Source organism: Grosmannia clavigera, assembly GCF_000143105.1.
Source record: "Grosmannia clavigera kw1407 unplaced genomic scaffold GCSC_167, whole genome shotgun sequence".
Lineage (NCBI taxonomy): Eukaryota > Fungi > Ascomycota > Sordariomycetes > Ophiostomatales > Ophiostomataceae > Leptographium > Leptographium clavigerum.
Window position 1 is genome coordinate 1,232,558 of NW_014040772.1, and position 20,839 is coordinate 1,253,396.

At 51.5% G+C, this 20,839-nt stretch overlaps 7 protein-coding genes across 7 annotated transcripts; 5 read left to right on the plus strand and 2 right to left on the minus strand.

Annotated features, from left to right (window-relative positions):
• Positions 1 to 234: 234 nt before the first annotated feature.
• CMQ_6177 (NADH:ubiquinone oxidoreductase subunit) lies at positions 235 to 712 on the minus strand (the record flags this gene model as incomplete). The annotated part of the gene is made up of 3 exons (XM_014315242.1): positions 235 to 381; positions 454 to 593; positions 685 to 712. 3 exons carry the CDS (start codon positions 710 to 712, stop codon positions 235 to 237), a joined length of 315 nt encoding a protein of 104 aa, XP_014170717.1.
• A 471-nt stretch (positions 713 to 1,183) lies between these two features.
• Positions 1,184 to 4,337, plus strand: CMQ_6082 (protein transport protein; the record flags this gene model as incomplete). Its single annotated transcript, XM_014315147.1, has 4 exons — positions 1,184 to 2,831; positions 2,884 to 3,040; positions 3,104 to 3,917; positions 4,095 to 4,337. The coding sequence occupies 4 exons, from the start codon at positions 1,184 to 1,186 to the stop codon at positions 4,335 to 4,337; spliced, it is 2,862 nt and encodes a 953-aa protein (XP_014170622.1).
• Positions 4,338 to 5,803: 1,466 nt separating this feature from the next.
• Positions 5,804 to 7,162, minus strand: CMQ_6032 (transformer-SR ribonucleoprotein; the record flags this gene model as incomplete). The annotated part of the gene is made up of 4 exons (XM_014315097.1): positions 5,804 to 5,988; positions 6,428 to 6,783; positions 6,855 to 6,969; positions 7,111 to 7,162. 4 exons carry the CDS (start codon positions 7,160 to 7,162, stop codon positions 5,804 to 5,806), a joined length of 708 nt encoding a protein of 235 aa, XP_014170572.1.
• A 796-nt stretch (positions 7,163 to 7,958) lies between these two features.
• Positions 7,959 to 10,019, plus strand: CMQ_6492 (uncharacterized protein; the record flags this gene model as incomplete). The annotated part of the gene is made up of 1 exon (XM_014315557.1): positions 7,959 to 10,019. One exon carries the CDS (start codon positions 7,959 to 7,961, stop codon positions 10,017 to 10,019), a length of 2,061 nt encoding a protein of 686 aa, XP_014171032.1.
• Positions 10,020 to 10,756: 737 nt separating this feature from the next.
• On the plus strand, positions 10,757 to 11,504 carry CMQ_6300 (microsomal glutathione s-transferase; the record flags this gene model as incomplete). Its single annotated transcript, XM_014315365.1, has 4 exons — positions 10,757 to 10,794; positions 10,881 to 11,038; positions 11,191 to 11,362; positions 11,423 to 11,504. 4 exons carry the CDS (start codon positions 10,757 to 10,759, stop codon positions 11,502 to 11,504), a joined length of 450 nt encoding a protein of 149 aa, XP_014170840.1.
• Positions 11,505 to 12,167: 663 nt separating this feature from the next.
• Positions 12,168 to 14,998, plus strand: CMQ_6298 (protein transport protein; the record flags this gene model as incomplete). The annotated part of the gene is made up of 7 exons (XM_014315363.1): positions 12,168 to 12,260; positions 12,391 to 12,521; positions 12,613 to 12,907; positions 12,983 to 13,453; positions 13,540 to 14,634; positions 14,722 to 14,921; positions 14,974 to 14,998. 7 exons carry the CDS (start codon positions 12,168 to 12,170, stop codon positions 14,996 to 14,998), a joined length of 2,310 nt encoding a protein of 769 aa, XP_014170838.1.
• A 399-nt stretch (positions 14,999 to 15,397) lies between these two features.
• CMQ_6111 (60S ribosomal protein l12) lies at positions 15,398 to 16,292 on the plus strand (the record flags this gene model as incomplete). Its single annotated transcript, XM_014315176.1, has 5 exons — positions 15,398 to 15,401; positions 15,479 to 15,512; positions 15,633 to 15,753; positions 15,849 to 16,173; positions 16,279 to 16,292. The coding sequence occupies 5 exons, from the start codon at positions 15,398 to 15,400 to the stop codon at positions 16,290 to 16,292; spliced, it is 498 nt and encodes a 165-aa protein (XP_014170651.1).
• Between the last annotated feature and the right edge of the window lie 4,547 nt (positions 16,293 to 20,839).

Below are 20,839 nucleotides of genomic sequence, written 5' to 3' on the forward strand. Positions count from 1 at the left end.
GGCCGTGGGGAAAGATCGGATTTGATTCAGAAGTATATAGAGTCGCTAGACATCTTTTAAGAACCCCACTCGGGTATTGGAAGGAACTCAAAGCAGGCCACAGCAGCCTGGTGTTTGCACAAGTTTCGAAAAGGGTTGGGTGAAGGGCTTGTTTCGTAGTCTCCTTTCTCGAAGTCCAATTGCAGGTAAAATACATATACTCATCCATTGGCTCCAGCCTGCACTGCGGGCAGCCTATGCCGAGCTTAGGAACTTCTGCGAGTCCTCGTCCTTGCCCAGCAGGCCCAGGCTCCGTATCTGGCCAGCATTTGGTGCGGCGTCTCGCGGAGTGGCAGCCTCGGCTTTCCGGAGCGCCAGCTGCAGGGTCCTTACACGTGCGGCCTGCAATTGCGAGGCGGGTCAGCAAAGGCAAGAAAATCTAGAGGTGCAAAGACAGAGGGCCGAGTGACAAACCTCCTTCTTGTGGTGCATGCACTCGTAGTAGTCCTCAAGCAGCGGAGAGCACTTCTTGCGGCCGGTGCTGTCTTCGCCGGACGAGTTGACGACATAGCAGGCGAGAACCTCCTGCCAGAAGGGAAAGCACCGTCCCGGACCTGAGCAGCGGCAGTGTCAGCAGCCGGAAAGTGGAGTGGGCAGATGTGGGCAGACGTGGGCAGCCGGCAGCCGGCAGTGGCCGTATCTCACCTCCGTTCAAGCCGAAGCCGGATGACATGGTATGCGAGTCGAGGCGGGTGTGGGTGCAGCAATTGCGGGTAGGCCGGAGCAGAAGAGCCCGGTCCTGTTGATTGAGAGAGCGAGGCGAGACCGAGAGAGTGGCAGACCAGGAGAGCCGTTTGTTCGTTTCGCGATGATGGGCCAAAGAGCCGGCAAGCCGGTGGAGCTTTGGCCCTTGATTTTCTCGGGAAGCAGGCAAGCCACAGCACCGCCACATTAAGCAGAATTACGTCGCCTGCAAATGGCCGGGCGGGCTGACTGCGCCACAGAAGCTCTTTTTTACGGAGCAGCTACGACGTATTAACACGTTTGCCCATTCTCCACTCTACACTGGTCTCTGAGCTCGAACTGAGTCGACAGGCGAGAAGGCGCGCGCAGGACGAGCAAGTCATGTGCTGACAGACCGGGCGACGCACACAAGAGCAACAAGAGCAACAAGAGCAACAAGACAACCGGACATGCGACAGAGATGGCGGCCGTCCTGCCACCGTCCAAGGTGATCCTGCTAGCCGCGCAGTTGGCGGCAACGGGTGCCATTGCCAGCCTCGCCTCGCTGACGGCGCAAAACGGCGACGTGCTGCGCCTGGAGCTGGTGCTGCGCCTGCTGCTGACATACCTTCCGACGCGGCTGCCGACGGCCGACTATGTCGGGCTGCTGGTGAGCCTGGACGCCGAGGACTTTTCCGTCTTCTTCCCGCTGGCCGAGCTCGACAGCGCGGCCGTGGACGGGCTCTCGGACGAGCAGGCGGCCAACAAGGTCCACAAGCTGCGGCTACAGCCGCTGGACCTGCCAGGCCAAGGGCGAGACAACGACAACGACACCCCACCAGACCCAGATCCGCTGGCCGCCTTTCTGATCCTGCGCGCCTACGCCGTCGACGATGGCGCCGGCGCACTTCCCGAGCTGCCAGCCCTCGTGGCCCCGTTTCTCGACCGGCCAACACAGCGCCTGCGCACCTGGGCCGTGTCGACACTGCTGCCGCTGCTGCGACGCAACTGCGACTTCTACCCCGACCGGCCGCTGCCGCTGACGCTGGCTGACTTTGAGCACCTGCCCGATCGCCTGGCCGTGTCGCGGCTGCTCTCCCAGACGGGTGCCGGCCTCGTCGGCAAGGACAGAGACAGCGACAGAGATGGCGAACAGGCTGCGGCAATTTCGGTGGCACGTGACCTGAGAGGCCTCATCGGGCCATGGCTGTACGACGAGCAGCGATGGACGAGCCGGATGAACAGGACCGACACGACCGACACGACCGACGACGGCCTCTGTCCCGGCTGGGAAGAAGCACTGCGGTGGCTGACGACACAGGCAGCCCAGCCGGCATCGTGGCGCGTGGCCGTGGCTGCCGTCAGCAGGTGGGACGGGCCCAGCGACGTTGATCTCGGCGGCTTCGGCACCATGTGGCTCAACGACGACGAGCAGGAGTACCTGGAGCGACGATATGCCCGTGCCGCCCTGGCCGTCGTCTATCTGCTGCCTGAGGCGTCGGCCGAGACGCTGGCCAGCGCCCACGACGTCGTCGTCAAAATGCGCAGCCTCCTCGACCTCGACCAGGACGCAGATGAAAACGCCGTTTTGCCTCCGGAGCGGCTATCGTCGGCCGCATCGCTGTTGCCGCCTATTGCCGCTGATATCGTTTCCCGCACATTGGCTGCTGATGCTGCTGCTACTACTTCCACTTCTACTTCTATCCCCAACACTCCCAACACTCCCTCTTCCTTCCTCCGGTGCGACCTCCTCTCCGAGTCCAACGCGCTCACAACACCTTCATCTGCCGCCACCGAACTGCTGCACGCCCTCGTCCTCAGCGCCCACCTGTTGACCTGCCAACTCGGCTGTCCGTCTTCGGTGCGCCAGGCTGCCGAGCTGGTCCTGCTGCTGCGCGGTCCCGGCGAACAGCAGGCCGTCGCCGCAAAGGCCGTCCACTGGGTCGCTGCCAACGGGCCCAAAGGCGAGGATCGCTTCTGGATCAAGGCTCGCAACGAGATCCTCTGGCTGCGTGACTGGGGCGCAGATGAGCAGGGACGCTCCTCCGTGCCTGCCCAAGGCGTCTTCGGTCACGTGTCCAGGGACTTTATCGAGGTTGAGTTCCTCAAGGCCCTGCTGGCCAACACCCGTCAGTCGTCCTTCCCTGTCTTCTGTCTTCCCTCTATTGCTGACACCCGTAGGCTATTCTCTTGCTCGTGCGCTCTACGAAGACTCTCCCGACCGTCCGCTCTCGACCGAGCTGCTCCAGGACACCGTCTTTTCCGCAGCCATGAGTGCCTACGACAATGCGTCAAATCCAAACCGTACCCGAGGTGGTCTCAAGAAATGTGACGATATGTAAGCATGCCGCCTTTGCTTCCCATCATACCCCCGCACGTTTCGCTGACTAAGCATCACCAGCATCCACGCTTTTCCCAAGACCATTGACCGGTCTCTGCCGGCAGCACAGCATGCAGAGGCCCTGGTGGCTGCAACGCACGCCCTCAGCACCTACCGTCTCGTACTCAAACAGGGCGAGCCATTCACGCCCGTCGTGCTCCGCGTTCACCCAGACCCCATCTCGATCCTGGGCAAGGTGCTGGAGCAGAACCCCAAGAGCTACACCCAGGTCCAGGCTCTGGTCGACGTGGCCGTGTCCATGGTGGATGCTGGCTTGGCCGTCTCGGATGGCGGTCGGAATTGTATCGGTCACAGCCAGAAGAACCACCCGCTCGCCGTCCAGCATGTCCTGGCCGGCCGTCGTGTCACCGCAATGTGCATCGATGCCGCGCTCAACGAGGACGACTTTGAGACGGCCTATTCCTATGTCGTCAGCCGTCTGTCCGCCACCGACGAGACCATACTAGCCCCTGTCGCCGACATCTGGTCGTGGCGTGCTGCTCTCGAGGCCGGTAAGTATCGCCGCTCCGATCGGACTGTCCGGCCAACTCATCTGGGCACGGCCAGTGCAAACCTCGACATCCGCCATCTCGAGCAGCGCATCGAATGCCTGGCCGCCGCCCTGCGCATTGCTCCCGCCGACACCCTGCAGGAGATTCTCAGCGCCTACCGCCGCTGTGAGGAGGAGCTCGAGGCCGCTGTGCTGGCCGAGGCCGAACAAGAAGCTGCCTGGGACAATACCGCCACCAGCTGGCCGAATCAGCAGCAGAGACAGCTCGCTCGCACATCATCGCCAGCTGCCATGCCCGGTGGCTTCGAGAAACCACATGTCCCGGTCACCAGCACTCCACTGGCGTCGCGAGCTGCTGCTGCCGCTGCCGCTGCTTCATCGCACTATCATCCCCAACAGCAGCAGCAACAGCAGAAGCAGAAACAGCAACAGCCCTCTACGGCTGATGATGCGCCACTCTCTCTCTTCGATCTTTCGCGCGCAACCGCCCGCGTGGCCCAGCGAAACCTGGCCGCTCTGTCCAGCCTGCGACAGACGCGCCAGATCGTCTTTGGCGGGAAAGAAGAGTCAAACTCGCCGGCTGCGCCGGTGGCTGTGGCTGTGGCTGCTGTCGACGGTGAGGACTCGTCGCATCAGCATCGGAAGCGCGACCAGCTGCGGGAGGCCGCCATGGGCACAATCACATCTGGTGTCGGTTGGCTGATTGGTGCACATCCCGTCGACCGCGGCTCTGAAAGAGGCTGAACAGGAATATCACTGCACAATCGGAAAGCAGAGCATAATAGTCCAAAGGGGAGAAATGTTATATAGATATAATAGCATGTGTCGAGGCTCGTGTGAGCATACTCAACTTGGCTCTTGCGTGTAATTTTAAATACGTTTTTAACGCGTCATGCCAGTCAGAGCAACCCAAGCACACTGAAACAAGATGAAACTTCCTACCCTTTGCACGTAGGCCAGATATCAACAGAAGAGTGGGCACAAGCATTCGATATGTGATACCTTTGGCGTTCTGAGATCAGCAAATGAGCCGGAGTGAGGGACACTTACCTTCGGCTCATCTCGATACGGTGGCACCAAGCAACCCACTTGGTGTCACCCCAGCCACAACAAAAGCTGCTGGCCGCACCTGCGGACACTGGTCACAAAAGTCCTATCTTGTGCTGAAGTCTGCCAGATCGCGTTGCTCTGCCTGGCCTTGTCTGAGAGTCGGCGTCAATCTGGTTGCTACGGTTGAGAGATTGCGAGGCCGAACTTATTCGAATCAACCGCGTAGTTGGAACGGTCTGTGGAGAGTCTGGAAGATACTGGAGAGACAGAGTGGGTTGTAACGGGCGCGAAGTAGATTGTTCTTGGGGGGCGAAGCAGATTTCAGATATCCGTACAGATGATTATTGACGACAGAAGCGATAATATGACGACAACGACGCTTAAAAACCGCTTCCGAGGATTAGGCGGAGAATGAGACGAACGAAAGCAAACGACTAATAACGGACGCATAAACGAAACAAGTCCCAAGGCGTGTCTGTACTGGTCTGTTCTGGATCCATGGAGACGAGTGACGATATAATGAAAAACACAAGAAAAAAACAGATCTGCCTGGTAGCTTCTTGTTTTCCTTTTGCCGCTTTTGACTTTTTTCTGGGCTTTTGACGCGTGCTGCTGCTCTGCTGCTCTGCCAGTCGCTCTGCAATATTGCTGCCGCTGCTGCTGCTGCTGCTTCATCCGCTGTACTATCTGCATGTTGGATACCGTTCCGATTCCTCCCCTCCCCTGTCGCAGCCTGTTGCCCGACGACAGACTAGATTGCGCCGTGCCGATCGCGGTTCGAACAAACTCAATCTCAAAGAAAACATCAACGCGCAGAACGGAAACTTGACAAAATCAAGGGGAAAAAGGACAAAGTCGAAGAGTCGAGGCTTCCCTCTTGTCATCCCTCTGGGAGGGTGGCGATTGTCGATACGAAAACTCCATGCCGCATCTCCTCCCATTGATATTGATTTTTTTGTGGCTGCACCCAAACCGTATCCCTAGGCCAGTAGAAATGAGAACACACGACGACAGGAAAAAAGAAGAGAAACGAGGGCACTAGAAAACACAGAGAAGAAAGCCGGTGATCCTACACAAACGTGGTAAGCAGTAAACGGGACATCCCGAGTCGACAAGATACTTGGTTCGAGAAATCACGGGCTGTATACGTCCAATGACGATTATGTCAGCGGATAGGCACCACAGGGGTGGTCAAAGAGTGAGACAAGAAATTTAGTCGTACCGCGGAGCGTAGTCCCGGTCACCGCGACCGCTCTCGCCGTATCCACTGGGGCCAGTCGGAGCAGCGTCCCGAACCCGGGGCTCACGGTCGTAACCGCCGCCACGGCGCTCCTCACGCGGACCACTGTAACGATCACGGTCCTCACGAGGACCGTAGCGGTCGCCGCCGCGATCGCCGCCGCGGTCGCCACGACCGCCACCGTTGCCGTACGGCTCGTCACGTTCACGGCGTTCGTATCCGCCACCACGCTCGTAGCCGCCACGATCGTCGCGGTAGCCACCACGGTCGCCACCACGGTCGCCGCCACGATCACCGCCACGCTCGTAGCCACGCTCTTCGCGGTAGCCACGGTCGTAGCCGCGGTCTTCGTAGCGGCGCTCATAGCCGCGGTAGCGGTAGGGATCATCACGGCTGCCGTAGCTGCCGCCACCATATCCACCACCACCACCGCCACGGCGACGATCGTCTCCCCGGTCAAAGCGACGGGGGTCTGATGGGAGATCTCATAATTAGCCGGTTGTATGGGAAAGATAAGCAGTGCTTGTGGGACAGGCAAACTCACCCCTCTTCGGAGGACCAAAGTATTTGCCAGGAGTCGGTGTGCGGGGACGAGCACGCCGGGCCTTCTCAATGCTAAGCGAACGACCGTCGATAACCTCGCCCTGCAGGCCATCTTTGGCAGCATCGGCCTGGTCGGATGTGACCATCTTGACAAAGCCGAAGCCACGCGACTCCTTCGTATGAGGGTCGCGCATGATCTGGCACTTCTCGACCTCGCCGTACTTCTCAAACAAGCGAGACACCTCTTCTTCGCTCAGACGGGGGTGGATACCGGTGACAAACAGGTTTGACCCGGGGTTAACAGCACCATCGTCGTCGCCGCCACCGCCGTTGCGCGAACCGTTATCATCTTTGGGCCTGTGCATAGCACGTCAGCAACAAGGCCCTGAAACAATGGGAGACAACGCAAAAAGCAGAAAATAACATACCGATCATTGCCAGTAGCCCCGGGTGAGGCAGACCGACGCCGGCTAGTCTCCTGGCCCTCGTCGCGACGAGGTGACTCGTCACGCGGCTCGTCGCGCTCGTAACGTGCACCGTCGTCTATTCACGTGTTAATATGAGAGAGCACGAGATGCTGGTTGCCGCAATGATGTTGGAAAAGACAGGCTTGATGAAGGTTGACGCGACGTAAGGTGTAGGCGAAGTTGAGAAAAAGGGGTGTGGAATGAGAAGGAAGCCTACCATCGAAACGATCGCCGTTCGTGGGCTCATAATCCATCGGAGCGCTCGCCATTTTGAGTCTTGCTGTTGGTTGCGTGGTATTTTCTATCGGGAAGTCCTGTGATGTTGACGATGTAGTGGTATGCGAAAGGTAGGAGAGCAAAAACAGATCGTGTCAAAACGAACGCGGAGGTAAGAAAAAAAGAGGAGAATGTGCGGAGCAAATTTAGTTAGCTGCAAAAAAAAAATATATAAATTTCAGGGCGCCGGAAGGGGTGAAAGTTTTCCCTGACATAAGCCAGTTTTATCCCTGTCTGTTTGAGTAACAGATATATTGTTATTGAAATCAATGTACTCCGTAAGCGCGTGTCCCCGAGTACGGAGTACAATTCAGCAAGTGGCGGAAAGAGCGATGGGAGCAAGGCTCACACCGTTGCGCGTCGCGATCAGTGGCCAATTGTTCCAGTACCGAAAAAGAGGAATATATGACGCAGGTGCCGGAAAGCGTTAGAGTTTTTACACATACGACGCAGGCACACCGTACATAGCAAAGCAGGTATCGTATTCCGTAGTTTCCTCGACCGAAGATCATGTAGACAGCTGTTTACTGTTTTAAGAGCAACCAGGGTAGCTTCGCATTCCTAAAAGAGGAGCTAGTCTTCTCCTGGTGAGAAATTGTGGGCCCTCTTCAGATATAGCATGCGCATTTTCGCAACCATGATCCTCTGTCATTGGTTTTGCCATCGAGTTGTGTTTCTGTGCACGACAGCCATGTTTTGACCTTGTCTCGCTTTCTGCAATGTGAATTTGCAGCCCGTTATCTGGCGACGGGAAGTTCAGAGGAATCCTATCCAATTGGTCACGGGAAAATGATCTCTACACTCGCCTTTCCCAGCATATACTTGCTTGCGACACATCTCACTTCAGAAGAGTTTCGTCGACTACAGGCGCAGATACCGTCGCTGGAACACGATTCCAAGAGGGCAGATGTCATAGTCGGCAAGCTCTCAAAAAAGGAGCGAGCTCAATTCGAGCTGCGGTGCCTCGCGATAACTACAGAAGAAGTGGCGGACACATCTGATCAGACGGCCTCGGCAATTAAGAGGCACTCGATGCCGTCTTCCCATAGCCCAGAATCGCACGTATCTGCGCCAAAAAGGCGACGAACAAGTGGCACACACTCGCTAACTGGCGTGTTGTCTGGGGAGACGGATGTAACGGCCCCTGACTCATACTCGCATCAAATTGGAAAAGCAGTCGTCGGAGAGAGTCTATCTCCCGGACCGTCGACATCGCGAACGGTCAAAGTGGTCAAGCTGGCATGGTTTAATAACTCCATCACTTGTGGCAAGGTACTCCCGTTATCAGATTACATCATCTACGAGGGTCGGATAGCACAACCCGATTTCAACCCTCCCATGCCCACGACGCGAATCCTACCAAGTGTTGCTCGAAATGCGACGGGTACAATCTTTAAAAATATTAAAGATGCAGGCGAGTCAGTCAATGCCCCTTCGAGGGCAAGCCCGTCAAGCCCATCTCCACTCAGAGGGCATGCTCGGCACAGCGAGTTGTTGCCCGTAACGACCCGCCATTCTACACACCGACCAACACTTGCCCGAAGAACTAATTCAGATTATGAAGAGAGCCGGGGATTGCCACCAATCCCAGACTGCCTCCATGCGGTATATTCATGCCAGCGGTCGACTCCGCTACATCCACCAAATGAGAAATTCATAGACAGTCTCAAAAAGATCCAGAGGATACGTGAGCTGATGGGAGATGAGATCGGGGTGCGGGCCTATTCTACAGCCATTGCCTCGCTCGCTGCTTATCCTCATGTACTTTCTTCCGCCGCAGAAGTGTCCCGATTGCCAGGTTGCGGTCCTAAGATTGCCGAGCTGTATCGGGAGTATTCTGCCACCGGGGGCCACGTGCAAGAAGCGGACGATGCAGAATCCGATCCGAAAATCTGTGTGCTGCGGCTGTTCTGTGACATCTGGGGTGTGGCAGAGGCGACAGCTCGTTCATTTCACAACCGCGGCTGGCGTGACCTAGATGACGTTGTCGAGTTCGGCTGGTCAGAGCTGGGGCGCGTGCAGCAGATTGGTGTCAAATACTACGACGAGCTGCAAATGACAATGACGCGGGCCCAGGTTAAAGACATCGCAAATACAGTACTGGAGCAGGCCAATCAGATATTTCCGGGGTTCCAAATGGTCATTGCAGGCGGGTATCGACGCGGCAAGAAGATGAACGGGGATGTCGACGTTATCCTCAGTCATCCGGATGAAGAAGCTACTCACCTTGTGATCGGCCGTCTTGTCCTTGCTCTCGAGCGCATTGGTCGCATCACCCACACACTGACGCTTAGTACAGCCAACTCAGAGCGGGCTCAGGTACCAGTCAGCTGGAAGGGCAATGCTCCGCGGCACACTCTCGTCAAGTCACCGGATCTTGGGGGCACAGGCGGGGCCGGTTTTGATACATTGGACAAGGCACTGGTTGTTTGGCAGGAGCCGATAGACCAGGACCCAGGGCGGAACCAGTCAGTAAATACGTTGAACAAAAACATGGCAGAGTCAGAGGGTGCTGAGGGGATTACGAGTCAGACACACATTCACGAGGAACCAAACCACAATCCTCATCGACGAGTTGACATCATTATCTCTCCGTGGAAATCGGTGGGCTGCGCTGTACTGGGCTGGAGCGGCGGGACAACATTCCAACGAGATCTGCGACGGTATTGCAAGCGAGTGCATGGCTTGCGGTTTGATAGTAGCGGTGTGCGCAGCCGAGTGGACGGTTCCTGGGTCGATCTGGAGGACTTTGCTCAAGATCCTGCTCCAGATATGTTGACAGCAGAACGGCGCGTGTTTACAGCGCTGGGCTTAGAATGGCGGCCACCAGAAGAACGCTGCACAGGATAATGCCACACTGTGCATCCGGCAAAAGGACTTGGATGACGTGTTGGGTTCGAGTAAGCACGCAATCGCGAAATCTAAGCAGTCTTATCGACCACTAAAAGCCAAGGCGAATCAGGTCAAAGAAGATGGGGTTGAGTATAGGAAATAAGCGCTTATATAGGGCAAGGCTCTGAATGTCAAGTGAAGTTTGGAAGCCGCTATAAACGAATTTGCTGTATAGCAACGTCTTGTGACTATCGACAATGACAGGCAGTCTTTTACAGCGACACCTGTACCTTAGCTACATATGTACGTCTTACAAATCAATAAGCAAAAAACAGAGTGTTTTTATACATAGATACCAGCAGTGCACAGTAGACAACAGCAGAATACGAGGCTCCTCCTACTTCAACTCCATGCGATCGTGCCAGATTCACTCGATAGGAAATTCGCAGGCTAAAAGTCGGTCCGTCGGACCCAAATTCGATCCGAGCCCATTACCTAGAACGTGTTTGGCTACTATTTGTGGATTGGTGTTCCAATTCTGCCTACGACGTACGGAGTATACAATGTCCTATCAATGTTCGGCTCTTCAAACGCCCCCAATCTCTTTGCGATCCACTTGCTTCTTAGAAGTTCTACGGAGTAACCCCGTAAACGCCATACGTATAATTAGCCTTTCCCACCCACGTTAACACGGAGGCTTCTTTTGACTAGAAGTTTTAAAGCAATTTCTCCAATTTTATTGCCACAACAAGACCATGTCTATTATCACGTTGGAACTCCCGGCCAGCTACGGGTAATCTCCATCCTCTTTTCCTTTCCGTCCCTTTGAATTGCTATGAACCCCTGTAGAGTTTGGTTGACTTACCAAATCACCTGCAGCTACGTCCTTCTCACTGCCACGGCATCCTTCTTTGTCAATAGCTACCACAGCATCACCACCGGCAAAGTCCGCAAGGCAGCCGAAGTCCCGTACCCTGTGGCTTATGTCCCTACTGAAGTGGCTACCACGGGCTCCGCTGCATACAAGTTCAACTGCGGTATGTTTAATCGTCTTGTTTTTTTATTTTATTTATAAAGGTTGCCGTCACTCGATTCAATGCGTCTTCGCCCTTCTCAAAGAGCCTCATCTCGAGTCTTCTGCCCCAATCGACCCCCCCGAAACCGCCTCAAGTAACTAACAGGCTCCCAGCCCAGAAGGCGCATGCCAATTTCACCGAGAACCATACCTCGTTCCTGGGAGCACTTCTCATTAGTGGTCTCCGCTTTCCTCTGGTGAGCGCTGGTCTTGGCGCTTGCTGGGTCGCTTCGCGCGTGCTGTACTGCCGTGGCTATGTCAAATCTGGACCCAAAGGCCGCATGACGTGAGTTTCGTTTTTCTACCCTTTACAGAAATATCACTTCTGACAGCACATTTATTATAGCGGTGCTGGCGCATCCCTCTTCGACCTTGTCCTGAAGTTCGTGGCGCTGTACACGTCTGTTACTTTCATTCTCGAGAAGTAGATGCGAAACGAGCGCAATCACAGCTCCATGCTTCTGTTCATAGCTATTGAAAAAGATAGCTAGATACCTCATGAATTTTTTAATTTTTTTTTTTAAAAAATATATATATATACTCTGTATATATTACTCTGTACTCCGTAATGCTGGTAGTAATAAAGCATACCTTTCCGTAGCAATGTGCCAAATAAGGCCGGACATGTGACCTTGTTTTAAAGTGGCTGATAATACTAGCCACACGCACGGGCCATATAGCCAGGATTGGTCCCCGCCACAGCTCTCACACCGACGAACCTGTCCTCTTTTTTTGCTCTTAGAGGGGCAGAGCCACACAGCCGAAGACGAGCTTGCTGGAACCTGTCCTTACCCTCAACCCTCCCCCTAGCCTACCTGCTTGGCAAGAGACCAAATTGGCCTCAAAAAGGCACTCTCCACCACCTCTCACCTCTTTGTCTAGATCACGAAACACGTGTCCCTTGCTGCGCTTGTGCATTGCTTTTCTTACTGACGTCTCTCATTTCTTTTCTCTTTGTCTTGGTTTTACGATCCGATATACTTTCCACCCTCCTGCGATTCGAATCAGAACCGTCATCCTTGACAGCCCTCCGATCATCGCAATTGCAGAGACGACGTTTGTCCGTGTGTGCACCGTACCAAGCTGTCATCATGGACTACGAGATGCTGAAAGAGCAATGGAGCGAGGTGGAAGATCGCGATGGCGTCCGTCTGAGCTGGAACGTCTTTCCCAGCACCCGGATGGTGAGTTGGATCATGGACGCTTGTTGCATTACCGACTCCCTTCTACTCTACGGATGCACGGCGACAAGGCTGTCACATCCCAACCATTCCTCTGCGAGCAGTACAGTTGCTGATCACCATTCGCCGACAGGAAGCGTCGCGCCTCGTCGTTCCCATCGGAGCCCTCTACACCCCGCTGAAGGAAAAGCCCGACACTCCCCTGCTGCAATTTGAGCCGGTTACTTGCAAGCAGCCTTGCCGCTCTGTGCTCAACCCATTCTGGTGAGTCTGTCCTGGGCGCGAGCTATGTGCAAGATGCAAAAGTTTACATGGGGACATGGGTTGGGGCAACTGGTGGCTGACTGCGAAGCAGCCAAGTCGACACTCGTGCTCGTCTCTGGGTGTGCCCGTTTTGTTTGTCACGCAACCCGCTTCCACCGCATTACAAAGACATCACTGCGAACGCCATCCCGCCCGAGCTCCACCCGTCCAACACCACGATCGAGTATCGGCTGTCGCGCCCGGCCCAGAACCCTCCCATCTTCTTCTATGTTGTGGACACCTGCCAAGAAGATGACAGCCTGGCTGCTCTCAAGGAGTCGCTTATCATGAGCCTGAGCCTTCTGCCGGAGAACGCCCTCGTGGGCTTGATCACCTTTGGTACTATGGTCAGTAATTCTTAGCCGAACAGCTTCTTTCTCCCCGGGCCTCTCCGATTTTGCCAGCTAATGCGTTTTCCCCAGACCCAAGTCCATGAGATTGGCTACACCGAATGCGCAAAATCCTATGTTTTTCGGGGCAGCAAGGAGTACAACCCGAAGCAGGTTCAGGAGATGCTGGGTCTTTCGCAAACTATGGCTCGGCCTGGCATGCAGCCCGGCCGGAACGCCCCCATGGGACCTGCTGCGCGCTTCCTTCTTCCGGTGCAACAGGGAGAATTTCAGCTCACCAAGGCTCTCGAGCAGTTGCAGAAGGACCCTTGGCCGGTCGCCAACGACCGTCGCAGTCTTCGTTGCTCCGGTGTAGCCTTGAGCGTTGCCGTCAGCTTGCTTGAATCCTCTTTCCAGAACTCTGGTGGGCGCATCATGCTGTTCACAGGCGGTCCTGCTACTGAGGGCCCAGGTATGGTTGTCGGCCCTGAGCTGAGAGAGCCCATCCGATCGCACCACGACATCGACCGAGACAATGCCAAATACTATAAGAAGGCTCTCAAGGTAAGTTCAAATGCTCAACCACTTGCACAGCACTTGTCCTGGTACCCAAATGTGCTTTGGCTGACGTGATTTCTATTGTATATTAGTTTTATGACAACCTTGCTAAGAGAACAGCCCATAATGGACACATCATAGACATCTTTGCGGGTTGTCTCGACCAGGTCGGCCTGCTTGAGATGAAGGGCTTGTGTAACTCGACTGGTGGCCACATGATCTTGACGGATAGCTTTACCTCGTCCATGTTTAAGCAGTCTTTCGTACGGGTCTTCGAAAAGGACGGTGACGATAACTTACTCATGGGTTTCAATGCTGTTCTGGAGGTACTGACAACAAAGGAGCTGAAAGTGACCGGTCTTATCGGCCACGCCGTCTCTCTTAACAAGAAGTCGACGTCTGTGGGCGAAACTGAGATCGGTGTCGGCAACACTTGCGCATGGAAGATGTGTGGCATCGATCCGAGCGCCAGTTACGGCATCTACTTTGAGATTGCCCAGGGCAACCCGTCTCAAATTCAGCAAGCACAGCAGAGAGGCATGATGCAATTTTTGACATACTATCAACACTCATCGGGCCAGTTCCATCTTCGCGTAACAACCATCTCTCGGAATCTCAGCGGTCCTGCAGGTGACCCAACCCTCGCCCACTCATTCGATCAAGAGGCAGCGGCTGTACTTATGTCTCGCATCGCCGTCTTCAAGGCCGACGTGGACGACGGACCGGATGTTTTGCGCTGGGTGGACCGCATGCTGATTCGGCTATGCTCTCGGTTTGCCGACTACAGAAAAGACGACCCATCATCGTTCCGCCTGGAAAAGAACTTCACCCTGTACCCACAGTTCATGTTCCACTTGCGGAGAAGCCAGTTCCTTCAGGTGTTCAACAACTCCCCCGATGAGACGGCCTTCTATCGACATGTGCTGAACCATGAGGACGTCAGCAATTCACTTGTCATGATTCAGCCCACGCTTGACTCCTACACCTTCGATCAAGACGGCGGCCAGCCCGTTCTTCTGGACTCGACTTCCATCCAGCCCACTCACATTCTCCTCCTCGATACTTTCTTCCACATCCTAATTTTCCACGGCGAGACCATCGCGCAGTGGAGAAAAGCGGGCTACCAGAGCCAGGAAGGTTACGAAAACTTCGCTACATTGCTCGAGCAGCCAAAGGAAGATGCAAGGGTATGTCGCCTAACCCAAGCTTCGCCCTACAGCTTTATGCATACGCACGTAAATTTGCGGGTCTTACTGACGTCCACCTGTAAATAGGATCTGATCACAGACCGGTTCCCGCTGCCTCGGTTCATCGTCTGCGATGCCGGTGGATCTCAAGCACGTTTCTTGTTGTCCAAGCTGAACCCATCTACAACACACACCTCAGGTGCATACGGAAGTATGGGTGCCCAATCTGCGCAGACAATTTTCACAGACGATGTGTCTTTGCAGACGTTTATGGATCATTTGATGAAGTAAGTTCATTCTCTGTAATCAGTTGGTACTTTCATACTAACAAAAGGACAGGTTGGCTGTGAGCGGTACGAATTAAGAAGTGGTGGCTGTACAACATGGCCTTCATTATGGGCAAAGACGGAGGCGAGTTGACTTGCCTCAGATGGCTGTAGTATAGCACGGAAAATATGCTAAGAATTGATGTTTTGTTTGTGATTCAAGCTTGTTACATTTCTGCTAGCCCGATTAGTCATACGACCCGCACGTGCCCGGCTGTGGCTAGTTTTCCAAGTGATGTGGCTGCTGGTGTGTCAATTTTTCTGTAATTTGACCCCACTCAGCCCTGAGTCCGCACAATCTTTTTTTTTCTATGTCTAGAATTGCTCCATCAATCGCGGCATCATTTTCTTACGGCTTTTTTTTCTCCTCCTTTCACGACCAACTCCCTACCAGAACCATACCATAGTACGATTGTCATCACCAGACAGCCGTCAAGATGCGTAAGTTGCTCTGAGCCACAAGCCAAGCTATTGCCAGTCATCTTGTACATTTGTGCTAATTACTGTCCTCAATTCAGCGCCGAAGATCGACCCCAATGAGATCAAGGTCATGTATGTTTGAACCTACCACCATTTTATCGGACACCGAGCACTGCTAGAGAGACTGTTTGCGAACGTCTCAACTACGAGACGAATCATTCGCTACGGAAAACAATGCTAACGCCACAATAGCCACCTGAGAGCGACGGGCGGTGAAGTCGGTGCTTCGTCGGCTCTGGCTCCCAAGATCGGTCCCCTTGGTCTGTCGCCTAAGAAGGTCGGCGAAGACATCGCCAAGGCGACAGGTGACTGGGTACGTGAAATCAAAGACGGGCTATCTAAGTGGTAGAATCCCGGCAAAAGAGGCGGCAAGAAATGGGATGGTTGTTGGCTGACAAACGCATATAGAAAGGTCTCCGCGTGACGGTCAAGCTCACGATCCAGAACCGGCAAGCCCAGGTTTCCGTTGTGCCGTCGGCATCATCGCTCGTCATCCGGGCGCTGAAGGAGCCCCCCCGGGACCGGAAAAAGGAGAAGAACATCAAGCACAACAAATCGATTCCGTTCGACGAGATTGTCGAGATTGCACGGACAATGCGGTTTAAGTCGTTCGCCAAGGAGCTTGAGGGTACCGTCAAGGAGATCCTGGGAACTGCCAACAGCGTGGGCTGCCAGGTCGACGGCAAGTCGCCGCAGGAAATTATTGAGGCTATTGAGGCTGGCGAGCTCGATGGTACGTTTTTCTGCACTTTTGCATCTACCTGTGCCATATTGGCCGTCTCTCGCGATGTCGCCTGTGTGCGTATACACATACGCATATCTGCTAACACTACACCAGTTCCGAAGGAGTAAATTTGCGAATAAAGACAATGGTGGACGTGTATGGGTTCTTGGCATTACGATCCAGGAGTTTAGGTCTTTTTTCTTTTATTTTTGCTCTCTTTCTCGCTTCTTTTTTTACAAACAAAAAAAAAGAACGCTCCAGGTGAAGATTATGGCCCTGGGCGCGCGATCATGCATCACAGCAGAGAGACGACAGAAACCAAGAGAGGGAAGCAAACAAAGAAAAAAAGAAAAAAAGTTTTAACACTTTCGTTTGCTGCTTTTAGGTGTTTTGATATAACTTCTTACAGACTTCCGTGCTCGATCCTGTTGGATCCAGCAACGATACCTTGGGGCAAGACGAGACACGGATATTATGCTGATGAAAATCATTGCCTCAATTCTCCCGTGGTTGTTTCCCACATCTCATCAACCTTCCCTTTCTGGGGTATATTTGACGTCTCATATACGTAACTTCCCTTACCAGCCCTTTACCCCGTCCCTACTCCTGGCCTACACTCTGAGATTACCGCGCCTCCATGGTATTACTCAATTTTGGTGCTTAGGAAGATTGAACATCCCAGACCTATTACTCACCGCGACTTTCATTGTTATTTTCCCATGAAAGCTGGGGTCCATCATACAGGTCAACATCCTTTTGCTTGCACCCATCTACCAGTCCCAATGCCACCGAAAACCCCCTCCTAGGTATGGGACGCTTTCAAGGGCTATCCTCAAATTTTGTAGTGTTCTCTTGAGGCGTAGCTATAGTACGCTAAGCCCCTGCACAATCCCGTCAGATTTCTCATCAACTACGTTTTAGGTGGCGGGAGAACAAATCGAGAACTGTTTCTTCGCGCATCTATGTCTTATATTGGCAGATGCTCAAGATAGAACTCGTGAGAATGTCACCTTTATATATGAACCCGTGCTATACGAAGACGCCTATATTAGCTTATGCCCTTCCTTGCTCATCGTCACTTCTTTACACACTACCGCTGCTTGGCAAAATCAAGACACATATGTTGGCTTAACAAAGAGACAAAAATGTTGACATACCGGTATTGAGTAGCACGTGTATACAATGTAAGATACCTGCCTTTTGACACAATACACGGCGATTATATGTTATATGTTTGTTCTTGCTATCCTCACACATCCAGTGCACTTCTTAAACTAGCCGTGCTATCTGGCACCTTTGTCGGACAGACGGCAGGCTACAATTTGTGCCGGTGGTAAATGAACATTTACAATTGGATGGAGAACAACCATCCAATAGATCGAGATTCGGTAAATAAACCTCAAAAGTCTTGTTTTGCACCCCTGCACGCCCCCGTCGATCTTACATAGTATTACGGAGTACTCCGTATTATGTCTCCGTGGCGGCTCGCGCACCAGCAGCTTTACCGCTCAGTCTATTTTTCATACCAAAGTACGGAGTGCGTGAGAAATAAGCAAAACACACAGCTCATCCTCTAGACCAATCTCGGAAGGAAACCGGACTTCGTTTAAGGGTGCTGGTCGGCGATTTGACGTCTGAGCCACCACTGATACATATTCCTACCAATCTACATTGATTCTTTTTTTCTTACTGTGGATCTCCCTTCTTTATCAACAAAACGCAGTGCCCTGTCACACGTGTGGCCACGGCATCTTTCAAATCCTTCGGACTGCATCGTATGCATCTTATATCAGAGTGGCGCTGGCGCTTTGTCGACGTTTGCTGCCCCTCTTGAAAGGTGACGGCCTTCCATGGGGCCGTTGAGACACAGCCTTTTATCCAAATATGGCCTAGCTAGAGCCACTTCGTGACGGTGTCCATTTTGACAGTGGCACCCTCTCTAAAGAGAAGGCTCAGATGTCTCATCAGATAGTAGAAGAGGACGGGGGCAACCGGTTTCTGGGAGAAGAGCAAGCCTACTATGCTGCAAAGTCACACACAATCTTCGAGTCCACTTCGGAGAAGCGCAACCAATATGCACAATAAAAACTGAGGCCGTTGTACCGTACTACACCGGCTTGGCCTGTTGCGTCTGCTTGCGCTCGCATTGGCAACGTATGCAGCAGATCGAACTTCGTTGCATTCCCTATAACGAAAACTTGGCCAGCTTCGTTTCACCGCCTGCAAAGGGGCGCTTTGTTGTCCGACATTGTCTTGCCAGCTGAACGACTCGTCTGCTGCAGACGGAAGAGCATTCCACTTTCCATCACTGCAAGAGAACGCACCCCTGCCTAGGAAAAACCAGATGCAGCCACATAGCATTGGATGCTGATCCCTGCCCGACCCGGCCGCCCGCTAAACTTATGAATAGATCCGGCTCACTCGCTCTGGCTGGCATGTGAATGAGCAAAAGTTTACGGGAAGACGTGGAAGCCTCACCTGATGTGCCCTTGCCTCTCCTATCGGCTCGTGCCACCAGTATCACCTCAGACGGTAAAGGGCACCGAAAAATAAGACATCTTTACTTGGAGAATCCTACCTGTGGGGCAAAAAGAGGTGTGCCACACATCAAGCTCCGATGGGATGCACACTAATTCTTCGTACAGAAAAGGCTGACGCACCATACTGCGTTCAAGGTCAGTGTTGCCTTGGCAGCTTTCAAAACGCCTTGGAAGGGGTGGTATTGCTCTGTGCGCTAGCAAATATTATCAGACTGCTCCGTACTCCGCGCTGCACACTAAAGTCACCCGTTGGGAGACGAACGCCAGTTTGGTGGTGTGCATATGAACGGATGCAGGCTGAAGAAAGGTGTCTACACACATCCGACCATTCCCACAAAAGCTGAGCCGACCATTGTGGGTCTATTTGTGGGTCTTTTCAACTAGTAATCCTTGCCAAAAAAATAACTGCCTTAGGCTCGTCTTCTACATCTTATACTATACTAAAGGGTAGTATAAGTACTATAAAAGCGGTGTGCTTAGTAGGGCGTAGGCGTAAGGTGGAAAGATACATGCAACCTATAGCGTTTAGTTCTTAAACCTGCTTATTTAGTAGAGGCCTATATGTATATTAGTATAGCTAAAAAGTACTTATTATAATAACCTATATTTTGCTAGGTAACTAAATTTTTATACTTGTTATTTATATAGAATATAAATAAATACACTATTACTAACATAATATATATTATAAATAATGTTTAGATTTTAAATATAAACTTGTTTTTATATATATACTATATAAACATTTTATATAATATATATTAATTATATTTTTAAAATATAAAAATAACTTAAGAATTTTTTAAATATAAATATATTTTTATACTACTATTATTAGTAGTATATACTTTATTAAGAGTAGTTAAACTTAAAATATAATTTAAAACTAAAATATAAATTATATTTAGTATATATTTTATTTATATTTTTAAGTATTTAAATATAAATATAGTTTTTATATATAAATAAAAGGTTATTTATATTTTTATTATATACTTTACTTTTTATATTATAGTTTATATTTATAATAATATTAAATAATAAATAATTATAAAGCTTTATAAGTTATTACTTATTTTTATTTATTTTACTATTTAAATTTAACTTTTAACTATTATAAGAATATACTTTCTAACTAAAAAAATAATAAAAATTTATTATTTATTATTAAAGTTATATATTTTTTTAAATTATTTAAAATCTAGTATAAAAAAGATCTATTATATTCTTTTAAAATGTTTTATAAAAGAATAATACTTTAAGCTTATACTACTAATAGATAATGTATATATTATTTTATTAATATTTATTAATATTTAAATATATTTATTATTAATTTAATACTATTATAAAGCTTATATACTAGTAAACTAATAGTCTTACTTTTTTTAATAATAAATTTTACTAGTGTCTTATACTTAAGTAAATCAGCCCTAAAGTATATAACCCCTTAACTCTACTTTCGAATCACATTATTATTCTCCCGTTATCCACTAGCTTCATACCACCCTTTCAATATTTCATCACCTCCACACACCATCAGCACCCTACTTCTTACGCCAGCTCCTTTTTTATATCCTACCTAACTCTTCCCGCCAAATTCCACACACGACCCACCTCCCTTTCCACCAACCCTCACTATTCCCTTCTACCTCTATAATATCTTACTCTCCTAAAAAAACCACAACCCCTCAATTTCACTCCCTCTTAAAAGAACCTCCCCACAAGCCGGTAATATTTATTCTTAATAATAATACACCCCAACATTACTTTAAACAAAGCCCCCCCCCCAACTTTTTTCCCCCTCTTTTCCTTCTTCACCATAACACCGTTCTCCCAATCACCCATAAACCCTTTAAGGCCTACCCAACCACAAGGAGAAAACACCTTCCCCTCATTCCCTCAGCGCCCTTCCCCCCCAAAAAAGGCACACAGCCCCCCTTATCCTTCATATAACAACTCTTTTCTGTTCTCCACTACTTCTCCAAAAAAAATCCCCCCCCTCTACATTGCGCGTCTCTTTCACGGGCGCAAAAAAAATCTAATATACCTCCATCTCTCCTCCTTCTTTTCTCCCATTACACACCACCCCCCCCCCCCCAATAACAAACGCCGGCCCCTGTTTTTCCCACGCC